Here is a 12,668-nt window from a genome sequence, read left to right as displayed (position 1 = left end):
ATGGAAAGACAGAAAAACAAGACCTGGGGGATTTAGAAAAAGCATTCTCCTGCGTTATCTAGCCTGCCGCTCACTAATGTGCTCTTAAGCGCAAGTCAGTTCACACCCTCAACTCCTGATTAGCCCCAGAAGGCACAAATACCAAACCTCCCCTTCCTGTAAGCTGGAACATGTTAATTTCCCATCTTCCTTTACTCCCTATTCTTCCGTTTTTCTCTTTTGTCTCAGCAGACATGTGTGTCTCCCCACTTGTTGTGGACACTCACTCTCAAATAGGTCACAAATCAATCTGCGTCCACCGACCAAGTAACTTCTCCTCCTCTTCTCCCCCTCCTTCTACACTTCTGCTTTTCCTCCCACTTGCTGCCTTGACTCCTACACCGATTGATTTCTCCCTCCATTTCTCTCCCTCTATCCACCCCCCATCTCTAAGCCATAAATCTGGCTGCTCATACATGGAGTGGCCTTCACAAAAAATTACTCGCATGCCCTAGAAACACACGCACAGACCGAAACGGGCGCACATGCATGCATGTGGAGGCCACGCTACTGAAGAGGCGATGTGGCGAAATCACTGTGACTGCATGTGACTGATCACTTGTCAGGCGCTGGGTTTTATGAGTCATGCTTACTAGGCACAAATCTGTCAACAGATGTATCAGCATCACATTTTGAACAGGAAAGACTCCTCCAACAAACACAAGCAGAAGTGCACAAAACAACACAAACAAAGGTGGTCGATATTTCTGTCTACCCTCCTCGCTCTTTTTTTCTTGTAAACTGACACAAAACATAATTTGAGGTCTGAACACTGGTGAAATAGAAGTGTGTGTGTGTGCGTGTAAGTGTGTGCATTGAGCACACCTTTACGGATCTCCTCTCTGATCTGGGACTCCATCTCTTCCATTTGGAGTAAGGTTTTCTGCCAGTAGCGTTCTGCCCTTCGGCTCTTTGTGCAGTAAACAACAAGGGCTGAAACAGACATGAGAAGAAAACAGTTCAGATACATTTCAATCTCCAGATTGACAGTTGTACAAAAAATAGTACAAGAAATAAGGGAAGGAATGTTATACAGGGCCATTGTGAAAAGTATGTTCGTGTGACAATTTTGTACTTTTTATTTTATATTATTCTATTATTTATATTATATATTTATGTTATTTTTTAATGTATTGTTTTTATATTTGTATATATTGTATATTGTATATATATATATGCTACTCGATTCAAACTACATTTTTTGAAACCCAAAAACATAACATCGCCATGTCCAGCTAGCATGTGGAAAACATTTGTTCAGCCAGAATAAAATAAGTGGCACTCACGGCTGCTGGTATTCATGTACATGTCCGTAGCACGTGTACACACAAAAAAGCAGTCTCAGAGAGGCCACCAACAATTTGCAGTCATGTTGTTGTTATGATAGTTTACACAAGCAATGATAGCTATCATTAGTAGCTAAATTTAGTCATTTGCTATCATTAGCTAACAACAAATATAACTAATGTGTTACGTTGGCGTACGGAAAGAAGAAAGAGGATATATTGCTAGAGGTACGTTTGAATGTTGGCAATGTAGGCAACTGGAGGTATCTGCTGCATGTACAGTACGTTGGGAGTTGTTACGGTGTTTATTTTATGTTGATGTTCAGCTATATACATAAATGTTACTTACTATATTTAAATGAATGACATATTTGGTCAGATAGGGTAAATTAAGCTACCTTCTAAAACCATGTGGTAACAAACAATGATGTCTTTGTGCTATGGGCCCTGAAGACGGATCAAGCAAGCGCAGGAAACTAAAATCCATAAAGTGTGTTTGTGTGCGCCACATCTGGATTATCTATTGCTGCTGCTGACGACCTACCCACAGTGCAGAGCAGCAGCAGGACGCAGCACACCACAATGGACACCACGATGGCCAGCTCGCTGCCAGCAAGCTGAACTTTGGCAATGGTGTGCCGATAGTTACCCACTTGTACCTGGAAAGAGACAAAAAGAGTGTAAATGCATGGAGATGAGTGCTTGTCTGCAGGATTACAAACCGAAAAAGCCAACTGGCTACACATCAAAGACAGTGGAGCGATATTATTTAGTATGGGCAAGTTGCAGAAACCATTTCATGCAGAGGTAAATCAGTGAAATTCTTGATGTGATTTCAGTACATTTGTGTTGGAGGATCAACAAACTTCCGAGCAACCGAACTGTCAGATATTCAGTCGTATGTCAACCACAGACGCCGCAGGCTTTTAAAAAACAAAACATAACAATCTAATGCCATGCTTTCATAATATCCTGTGTAATAGTTTGAACGTACAATATCTATGTTTTTTTAGAGGTCATGAGCCTCTCATGTGATCATTAGAGGTGTAAAGCAATGATAAAAATAATCCTAATGACTGTCAGGCCCGCAGATTCATGTCAAAAAGAACAGAGCTTTTCAAAAGTGTCCACAAGTTTTGTCCCTCTTTCAATGATACGCCTAACTCATTTAGGATTTTGCACTTGATATTTAAACAGCTGAGGGGGTTTGATCATAGCTTGGTTAAAAGACTCATTGTGGCTCACAGAGAAACATTTTTTTTTTTACTGACAATATGACAAAGTGTCACATTAAATTAAGGGGGCAGATCTAATATGTTTTCCCTCTTGCCTTTTCTCATCAGTCAGTTGACAGTATTACAGCACAATGGCAGCTTATGACATGGATTTACGTATATGCTAAATTTACTGTCCCTGTGGGGAAACATTTGTTGTTCAAAAAAGAAAAAAACAAGCATGCTCCCAATCAAACACAAAAAACCCCACAATTGACAATGTCAAAAAAGACGAAGACCAACAACAGGCTTATACAAAAATCATCAAATAAAAACAAGAAATGTTTTGACAGGATTGTGATTTTTTAGCAGTATTGCCAACGCGACCACGATTAAATAAAGAAGACATTTAGATTATTACAATTTGTGCAAAAGGAAGGCTAAGGATTTATGTGTACATTAACTCACAAGTTCCAACTAAATGTGCTAATAATTGGTACTTGAGCAATCATGAATGGGGACAAAAATATGTGATTCTTGCACAAATGCACAGCTGCACCCACAAATCAATTGTTACAACACAGGTGCAGAGAGGAAACATTAAAAAGTGCAGATCTGAAAAATGGCCTGGCTGCATGGAGCAGGAGTCACATGGCTCAGCCTAACCCAGATGTGACAAGAAAAGGACTTTCACTTCTGCCTTCTGAGGAGTCAGCAGGATCTCTGTTGTCCCTCCTTACATCCTTCCCTCTCCCCAGCCAATCTGAACATTCATAAAAAGAGATAAAAAGCCTCCAATCCTCACACCAAATCCCTTTTACACTGGTTTTCCTCACTCTGGGCTTCCCCCATCTTCACGATGCGGGCATTTATTTGCAGTACAAGAAAGAGCTAGCGCCTTCTTGCAGAGCCTGCACCATCCAGTTCGGGTGTAATGGAGAGTAAAATGCCATTGTTCCATGTTCTTGTTTCGCTCGGGGTACGAGACGTACATATGCCCTCGTCTACTTGTGCGGCTCGGCTGCACTTCAGAGTCAAGCTAAACGCAGGCTTGTAAAAATAGATCTAGCACTGGAAAGTGAGTGAAGAAACACAGAAAGGCCACAAGCAATGCACCAAGCAAACATGTATACATTTATTCAAATATGCCGACACAAAGGAGAATAACACTCACCGCACCCCGTGATTATGTTCATGTCAAATGTCATCTTCACTGCTCTCATGCACTTTGAAGAGGCCACCACTTGATGGTATGGTATTTCATTTGACCCATGACCTCTCTTTGTGTCTTTACTAATTGCCAGTGTTTATTCTCAGACAATGGTGGAGGACACAGTAGTGGTGGCGGAGCAGCAAACATGCACGGAACAAAACAATTACATAAAAAAAGCCTTTCCTTCTATTTCTGTGTGAGAAAGGGCAAATGGGTTTTGCAGTAGCTCTCTAGTGACAGACTGACATATGTTTCAGAGTTTTTTCAGCAAACCACTCACATTCAGGCTCTTATTTAAATATTGATGAATACTTTCCCTCATAGTAAGGCCCCATAGAAACAGAGTAGGGTGGAGGAAAGCAAACAGCAGGGACAGGAATTTCTGCTTTTATCAGGACAGCAACAGACTTGGCTACATCTTGATTAAGACTAATTGTACGACAGACAGCCATGAGACAAAACAAACACACCAGTGAGGAGTGGGAACGCTGAACAACACGACCTGCGTGCCACCATAAGCCGATTGTGTCTTATTGACAAATTGTTTTGCTAAAAATGGCAGATTGATAAGGGATTAAAGAGATAAAGGGGAAACTGATTAAAAGCTGCAATAAGCCAAGCATGTGTAATGATTCTCTGGGTGTTCATGTATGACATACTGTATTATCACTGTGGGTGGGTGACATTACATTTGGCCAATTAGGTCTCTTTGGGTTTGCAACTGAAGTCACATCTCCAGATCATAGGGAACATACAGCTTGCAACCTGTAACATTTTTGCCTGGAAAACATCCCACATCTATTTATCTTTCATAGGGCAAGGAACCGTATTTGAGAACATGGTTAATGGTTCATGATGAGTCAGTAAAAACATGTTTAAAACCAGCCAATCAGCAAAAACTGACAAATATAATGATTAAAAATGTTTAAAGGTTATAATGAATGTAATGACATAATGTCAAAATCTACTATTATCAGTATTATAAATATAATGATTAAAATTTCGGATGATTTCTGAAGTTCCAGGGCTTATGCTGCATTTCACTCAGTGCCTAATAAATAGTACAGTACAGTTTCAAATAAAAAAAAAAAGAATTTGATGATGCCCATTCCTCAGCATTAAAGAGCTTAAAACCGGCAACTTGAGCTAGATATTGGGTAAAATGTACTATACAGTATAGAGTTTGGATATTCTCGTCATGACATAAAAAAAATAATCCCTGTGTGATTCTTGAGCATGTCACACATGATTCAAAATAAATAAGGAACTTGCTTGCATATAGGGAAATAATCCCTGGAAGCGGAAGAAGAGGATTTGGCTCAAAACTTCAGAAAGATACTTCCATCCGTTGTAGTCCCACTGCCTTGAGAGGACTACAATTCCCAGATTTGCACACGGATATTTTAACACATTATGGCCCTCATTTATACTGGATTTGCTGAAAAATATTTAGAAAATGTTTTTTGGACATCTGAACAAATAATGAGCTACTTTGCGAGATGAAAGTATGCATGGTCTATGTTACTGTGTCTCCTCGTCTATGTTATTTTATCTACAAGAAGATGGGTGACCCTGTTAAATGACCCAGCAGTATTTTTAAATTCCAGAGTGTGTTTGCATGTGTTCTACTTGCTTGCATACTCACAGTGACGGGCATCTCTCTCTCACGGGGTAGTAGGCCACTGATGGTGCAGTGGAATAGCTGGTCATTATGGAAGGTGATGTTACAGGGATACGGGCCAATCATCACAGAGTATTCGTCTGGCATCAGCTCCAGATCGCTGGGCCCTTTCTGAGACAGGAAGGAACACAAACAGCTGTCAGTCCATGAGAGTTAAGAGATGGTAGGGGGTCTCAAACAGGGTGAGATAACACGGTGGTTCATGCACTACTAAGTGAGCTGTGGCAGGCTTGTCACACAGCTGTCATGCAGGGGAAGCCACAAAACGTCCATCAAGTCTGGGTTGAAGTTCTTCTTAAAGCAGCAAACAATCTCGCCGACTCTCTCACTAGGACGGCCCAGTCTATACAAGCAAATCTGCTGACAAGCGACCCTGCGCCTACCCAAAATAACGTTCTTGGAGCCTTTGGAAAAAGCGACATAGCAATTTCTATCTATAAGCCGCCCTCAAGTCCACCTTCTGTGTCTATCAACATTCCTTCCAAATGTGTCACTAACACAAATCTGCATCAAATTTTCAACAGCCTTAACAGAAAACTGCACTATTTTTGGAATTTTGCCATCATCCACAATTTACTCTTGAAAGTGGCCACTTTTGCATTTTTTTCATACAAGATAATCATTTATCATATATTGTTCTGATAAGTGCCCAAATCATCGTTTCGTTTCTTGGTATCGGTCTCGAGGAGCAGGAAGTTATCAGTTTGGGTATCAGCTTCATAGTTCATATTGTAAATGCCACATCCTTTATTGATGTACATTATAGGTGTCTTATTCAGTAAAAAAACTGTAAAATTGAACGTATTTTTTTTTAGGTGGTCATTATTTTCTTATACAAAGCATCCTCAGATGTTTGAAGTACGTATCCCACGCTCTCTCTCTCTCTCTCTCTCTCTCTCTGTCTCTCTCTCTCTCTTTCTATATATATATATATATATAGTATATACAGTATACACACACACACACACACACACACACACACACACACACACATATATACACACATATTTCGGCCAATTTCTTTTGACCCCAATGCGAGTCAAAAAGTACCATGTGCCACAGGAACTTTTTAGTTCCAGGAACTGTGCTTACCCGGAACTAAAAGTTCCTGGCCATTTGGTGGAAAAGGGTCCATAATAGAGTACATAATCCACCAGAGGGAGGGGGTTTATAAGAGCTTCAAGTTTTTGAGTAATCCTGCTAATAATAGAGCTGTTCTGAATTTCTGTAACACTAAGAAGCGAGTCTCACAGGGTGGATTTATTTGGAAATAACTGAGACAAAGTTGCAAATGCGGAGGTAGTTTTGGTGCAGCAGTCAAAATGATTGGTGCTCAAGATAACAATACTTCAAATTCTACAATGTGTCTGAAAGTGTAATAATATCTAACAATTTCGAACAGACAATCACTGTGTTAGTTTCAGCTTTGGCTCTTATAGGGGATCAATGAGATCTGGGAAACAATCATGGAGCAAGATGAGAAACACAAACAGACAGGGTCTAAATCCCAATATTGGCAGTTAAATCCACAGCAAGAAGCATACAGTATAATGATAGTTTTTTTGCTACATTTTTTTTTTGCCATCGCAGTCCCATAGGCTTGCATGAACAGATTGCATTTTTGTTTCTCACTCTCTCAGAGTTCTATTCAAACAAGCCCCACAGTGTTCCTTTGTGTATAGAGTTCGAAATGTAAAATCAAGCCTTACAGGCACTTCAAGTCATATATGTTTTTGTCTTTTGTTAAATGATCTGATAATGAAGTGAAAATTAAAAACAATTGTCACTGTGCTTTCTCCACAGCCAAGTGGCCAATGTGAGGCTTTGATTGTGTTACTGTTTGTGTTTCTAGGCATTTCTCTTTATTCCACATTTCTCAGCAATTAACTTGGCGACTATAATGATGGGATTACCAACAGGGAAGAAGGCCAAAATAACAAAAGTGAGAGCCAATTTGGATGGAATTGTAATTTCCTTTTTTTTTTTGTAAAGGCATGACAAGTGAGGAAGTGTGTGTATATGTGTGTTTATCCCGACTGTGCTTCCTTGCTTTGATTACACCCTCAGGACCCTGTCCTGTCTCCAGAGCAGGATGCCACCTCCCAGGTCTCTATCAACAAATACTTCCAAACGCAAACAAAAATGCTGACACAAAGAGCATCACACTGTCATACAAAATATGATTTTAAGCATCTTGTAAAATATGTATGACACAACACAAAAAAATTCACACTTAGTCACAAAAGGATAAGCAAGGATAACAAAACCAACCCACATTCCAGCTTAGCCGGTTGACAACAAGTTCCGAATAAACAAACACTCTCTCCTTTTCTCTGGCATGGCTACTGCCTACAGATCAGCCACAAGTTGAATTTAAAGCCTTCAAAAACACGCTAAAAGAGTTACATGCAGACAGGTAGATTCCTGCTGAGACCCCATCTTGACTCACTCACTAACATGCAAAGAGAAGGCAGCATCAGCCTAAGACGCTGCTGTTAACATGAGCATGTCACAGTGTCACACAGCAGCGGGCATCCCTCTGGGTCGATGGATTCGTGCAGACAGGTGCCTGGATCAGCCACAACAACACAGGAATGTGGGACCCTCCACTGAGCTGCCCCAAGCACCCTCATACCACCCCCCCACCTCCATCCCACAACAGATGCCAACGTGTCTCAGGGGACGCGGCCTTTAATGTGTTTTATATGGCGCTGGTTCATGTGAATATGCATACAGGAACAAGGACTCCTGCCGTGGAAGCAGTCAGGTTTCCAGCTGAGCTTCCTTTGCAGGCAAATAATAAACAGGCGACTCTTTCACTCACTTGAGTGTATGTTTATTATCACTAGCTTTGTCTACTCTTTGGTTATTTCCTGCTTTATTTCAGCTACAACTACACATGGATATTTTTCTTCCGTGCGTTTTTGACTGTGGTAACCTGGTGATTTCTGCCAGTCATCCCAATATTTTGGTGACAGAGTCGATGTAATTATTATGACAAGAGTATCTACAACACATAGCTGAAGATGATTCATCACATTACCACAGAAAGCTCGGAAGATTACTATTATTATTTGAGCCATGTTTGCTACTTACTAACAATTATGACTCTTTCACTTCCTTCTTCAATTATAAATATGCATATTATAAACTAAACTTCTAGCAAACCACAAATTATAGAAAGTACCATTTACAAGCATCAATCCATCCATTTTCTATGCCGCTTCTCCTCATTGGGTATGCTGGAGCCTATCCCAGCTGACATCGGGCTAGAAGAGTTTAGAATCAGTCATACAATAATTTCATATCCACCTGAATAAAAGAAGAGAGTATTACAGTAAACCATTGTTTACTGTAATATTCTCTACACTTTAATGATTATCATTAACCAGTGAGTCTAAAAAGTGGATATCGTTCTCCTTCATTCATTAAAAAAAATGGAGGTCACTTACACTTCAGTGTGTGAACCAATTACCACTAACAAGGGGCGGCAAGGGGCGACAGAGAGTCAGTGCAACAGCATGAGTTCACAGGTCAGCAACCTGCCAATCAGGGTGCATTCACACTCGACCAAACAAACCAAACAAGCACAGCAAACGGACTGGACTTCGTTTTAATCGGACCAAAACTGAGAAGCATGAACACACACTCAAACTCACTCTCCTAAACTTGAAACATTAAATTAGTTTACCATAGGGAAGTTATCGTTTTTTGTTTTTATTCATGCTCATAGAGTGGGAAATACAACTGAAAGGGTCCCTAACATGATTCATCAACTTTGCTTAAATATGTTATATATTGTTTGTAATTATGTTCTACATTGTTCGATATTTGAAAGCAAACAGTAAATTCGCAAAAATTACATTTACAGTTCATGGCGCCACCTATGACGAGCTAGCTCTTGCAGTTCAGCCTCATTTCTGGATGTGACGTCATCGAAGTGACATCTCTTATCTAAAACAGACTAAACAAAGGCTTCTTGAGGTAGATCGTCGACTTGGAATTTACTGTTGGCTTTCAAAAATCAAACAATGTATAACATAAATACAAACAATATACTGTATAACATATTTAAGCAAAGTTGATGACTCATGTCAGGGAACCTTTAAGAGTTGTGCTTATTGCAGTGTCATGGAAAAAAAATGATGCATAAATATAAGTTTGTAATGAAGGGTGATTATTTGCTCTCTGACAAGCAGCATGCCAGTGAAACACTAATCTGACTCACATTGATGATGAGTGTCAGTTGCTCTCCTGGGTGATGTTTAATCAGCTTCTCCTTGTTGGCGGTGAAAAACTGGGGGTCCTCCACATATTCCAACAAGAAGTGACCTTTATGTAGCTCGCCCTCCTCCTCCTCTGCCTCATTATCAGAGGAGGAGGGGCGGTCCCCTATGTAGAGAACGCCATTCAGGTAGAACTGTACCGAGGTCTGCTTGGACTGGTTGGAGGGCGGGGACGGACATGTAATCCTGGAGGGTGACAGAACTGCACATAGCTGGAAAAAAAAAAACACCAGAGAGGAAATTAAGTCTGATGGTAAGGTTGAAATCTCGTTGTTATATGGTATGGCTGATGACTCACGGTTTGTCCAATTCCCAGCACCTGCATGGTGACACTCTGCACCAGGTCAAAGCCCTGGCCTGCTACTGTGATGGTCCTGCCACCACTGCAACACACACAGCAGAACAATACTGCTATGCAAATAGACAACCACACATACTGTATACCACTGAAAACAGCTGCTCTGACACATACTATGACAGAGAGTGGGAAGACGCTGCACCAGGAGAGAGTGAGAACTGGTACTCAACCGGGCTGAAATGTTTACCAACCTGAGGAAGCTCTTATCTGGCTTGATGAAGCTGATGGTGGGGTTCTTCTCATACATGTATGTGGTGCTCAGCTCCTCACTGTGACAGGGGACGTTCTCAAACTCCACACACACTACCACTGACTCACTGGTTGCCTGCAGAGCTGGAGGCATGGTGCACTCAATGTTGTCATCAGTTTGTCTAAAAGAGGTGGGGAAGACTTAAACATTGTACCATCTTTAATGAACTGGATTCATCAGGCTTATAAATGTGTCCATTCAGAACATCTATTACATATTTATGATTCAAGCAAGTTGAGGAAGTTAGTCTTTTAGTTGCAAACAGTGTTAAACGTATCACTTGATTAACCCTTGATCAAGCAACATAACATACATTTCTCAGCCAAAAACCCCCTGATAATGATACAAATGTATAATGAAACATGATGATGACATGTTGCTAAATCAATATAGTAAATATAGCATAACAATTACAGATTTTGTAAGCCATAAAAGTAAAACGATAGTCTACGACAGTGGAACCTTGGTTAGCATCATTAATTCGTTCCAGAAGGTCTGACTCTAACCGAAATGGACGCTAACCGAATCAATAATCTGTTCCAGAATGCCAAAAATGTTAACACAAAACACGTTCTTATCGTTTTACAAATATAGTTTGACATGCAGATCATGGTTAAAAATGCATAGAAATACATATAAATGATGAATGAAAGGGATCAATGAACATTTAAGGTTACTTACCTTACCTCTATTGAAGAACAATCTGTCGCCAAAGACACACCGTGGTAGCAAAATCAACCACCACCACCACCTTCCTGTTTTGACATGAGTTGTTTCTTAAATTCAATTGTGTTTCTCACTTCAGTACTGCAACCCAAAATGGAGCCAAATAAAGTTGCAAGTGCCAGCATTTTGATAAAAAGGCGAGAAGACCATTGAATTGAAGAAGTAACTCATGACAAAACAAGAAGATGGTGTCCGTGGAGTGTCTCGCTGCCACGTCGTGTCTTTGGAAACAGACACGATGTGTCTGCAAAAGTAACCTTAAATGTTTATTCAGCCCTTTGATTTGTATTTTATATGCATTTAGAATTGTTTTATACATAAAAACTATAATTATAAAACTATAATTATAAAACTATAAAAATGTTTTGTGTTAACGACTGCTGATGACATCATAGACGGACGATGTAACTTCCAGTTAGGATTGCCATTTTGTTCACTAGCTAATAGGATGCTAACAAGGAAGGATGTTTTCTGATAAAAAAAAATATATATAAAAAATACAAATGGACTTACGCAGTGGAATTAATAACACAACAAGCCGTGTGCCATATTGTACGCTAACCAAGGAATGCATGCAAACAGAGCCAAAATTGTGGCGCAAATTCTTTTACGTTAAGCAAAAAACACGCAAACCGGAAAGGACCCTAACCGAGGTTCCACTGTATTTAAAAAGTATCCTATACAATCATACATAAGGAAATAAGGAAAGACAATGTACAATACAGCCATTGTAATTTCAAATAATGATTGAAGCATTTAGTCAGTAATGTAAAACGAGTACTCACTCTGTGATGCTGCATTCCTGCGTGTTGTTGACGGTCACTCTAACATGAGAACCAATGCCCAGGTGTTCCCCAGTGATGGTCACTCTGGTTCCCCCAGCACGAGAGCCTTTTTCCGGATGCATAGAGAGCATCTTTGGGACCTGAATGCGAGGAAAGGAAATAATATATATACAATGGTGTGAAAAAGTGTTTGCCCCCTTCCTGATTTCTTACTTTTTTGCATGTTTGTCACAATTAAATGTTTCAGCTCATCAAACAAATTTAAATAATAGTTTTTAAATGAAACTTTTTATGAAGAGAGAAAAAAAAACCTAACCTACATGGCCCCGTGTGAAAAAGTGATTGCCCCCTAAACCTAATAACTGGTTGGGCCACCCTTAGCAGCAACAACTGCAATCAAGCATTTGCAATGAGTCTCTTACAGCGCTGTGGAGAAATTTTGGCCCACTCATCTTTGCAGAGTTGTTGTAATTCAGCACGACGGATGACTGTACAGTGGTACCTCGGTTTTGCCTTGGTTTTTGCTCGCCTGGTTAGCATGCAATGTGGTGCATGCAACAAACTGTTGTATTTGCGCTTGGTTTGTTTACGCAGCCATCTTGGATCAAGCCCCAAGACAAGTTAACAAGTTAACCCTTAACTACGACAGCCTGTAAGGCACATACTGTACATGTAAGGCATCCGGACAAACAAAGGATCATTGGCGTTGATGACTCCTGTCTGTGCATTTTTTCATTAAGTGCAACAAACTCTAAATAAGCTGCTATGAGTCCAAAGTAGGTTGCTAGGGACAGCAACGTTCCAAAGAGGGTGAAGACCATGATTGAATT

General features: G+C 40.2%; 1 protein-coding gene across 1 annotated transcript in view; it reads right to left on the bottom strand.

Annotated features, from left to right (window-relative positions):
* The window catches only part of plxnd1 (plexin D1), an 81,930-nt gene that overhangs the window by 21,199 nt on the left and 48,063 nt on the right, over positions 1 to 12,668 (bottom strand). Inside the window, exons 15-21 of the mRNA XM_054783065.1 lie at positions 11,839 to 11,978; positions 10,269 to 10,448; positions 10,018 to 10,102; positions 9,662 to 9,931; positions 5,398 to 5,544; positions 1,870 to 1,984; positions 865 to 972 (exon numbers count right to left, since the gene is read on the bottom strand). Coding sequence (XP_054639040.1) covers positions 865 to 972; positions 1,870 to 1,984; positions 5,398 to 5,544; positions 9,662 to 9,931; positions 10,018 to 10,102; positions 10,269 to 10,448; positions 11,839 to 11,978 — 1,045 coding nt within the window. The remainder of the gene's footprint in view (positions 1 to 864; positions 973 to 1,869; positions 1,985 to 5,397; positions 5,545 to 9,661; positions 9,932 to 10,017; positions 10,103 to 10,268; positions 10,449 to 11,838; positions 11,979 to 12,668) is intronic.

Source organism: Dunckerocampus dactyliophorus, chromosome 1 (assembly GCF_027744805.1).
Source record: "Dunckerocampus dactyliophorus isolate RoL2022-P2 chromosome 1, RoL_Ddac_1.1, whole genome shotgun sequence".
NCBI lineage: Eukaryota > Metazoa > Chordata > Actinopteri > Syngnathiformes > Syngnathidae > Dunckerocampus > Dunckerocampus dactyliophorus.
Note: the sequence above shows the minus strand (reverse complement) of the source record. Positions and strands in the feature narration are given on the sequence as shown.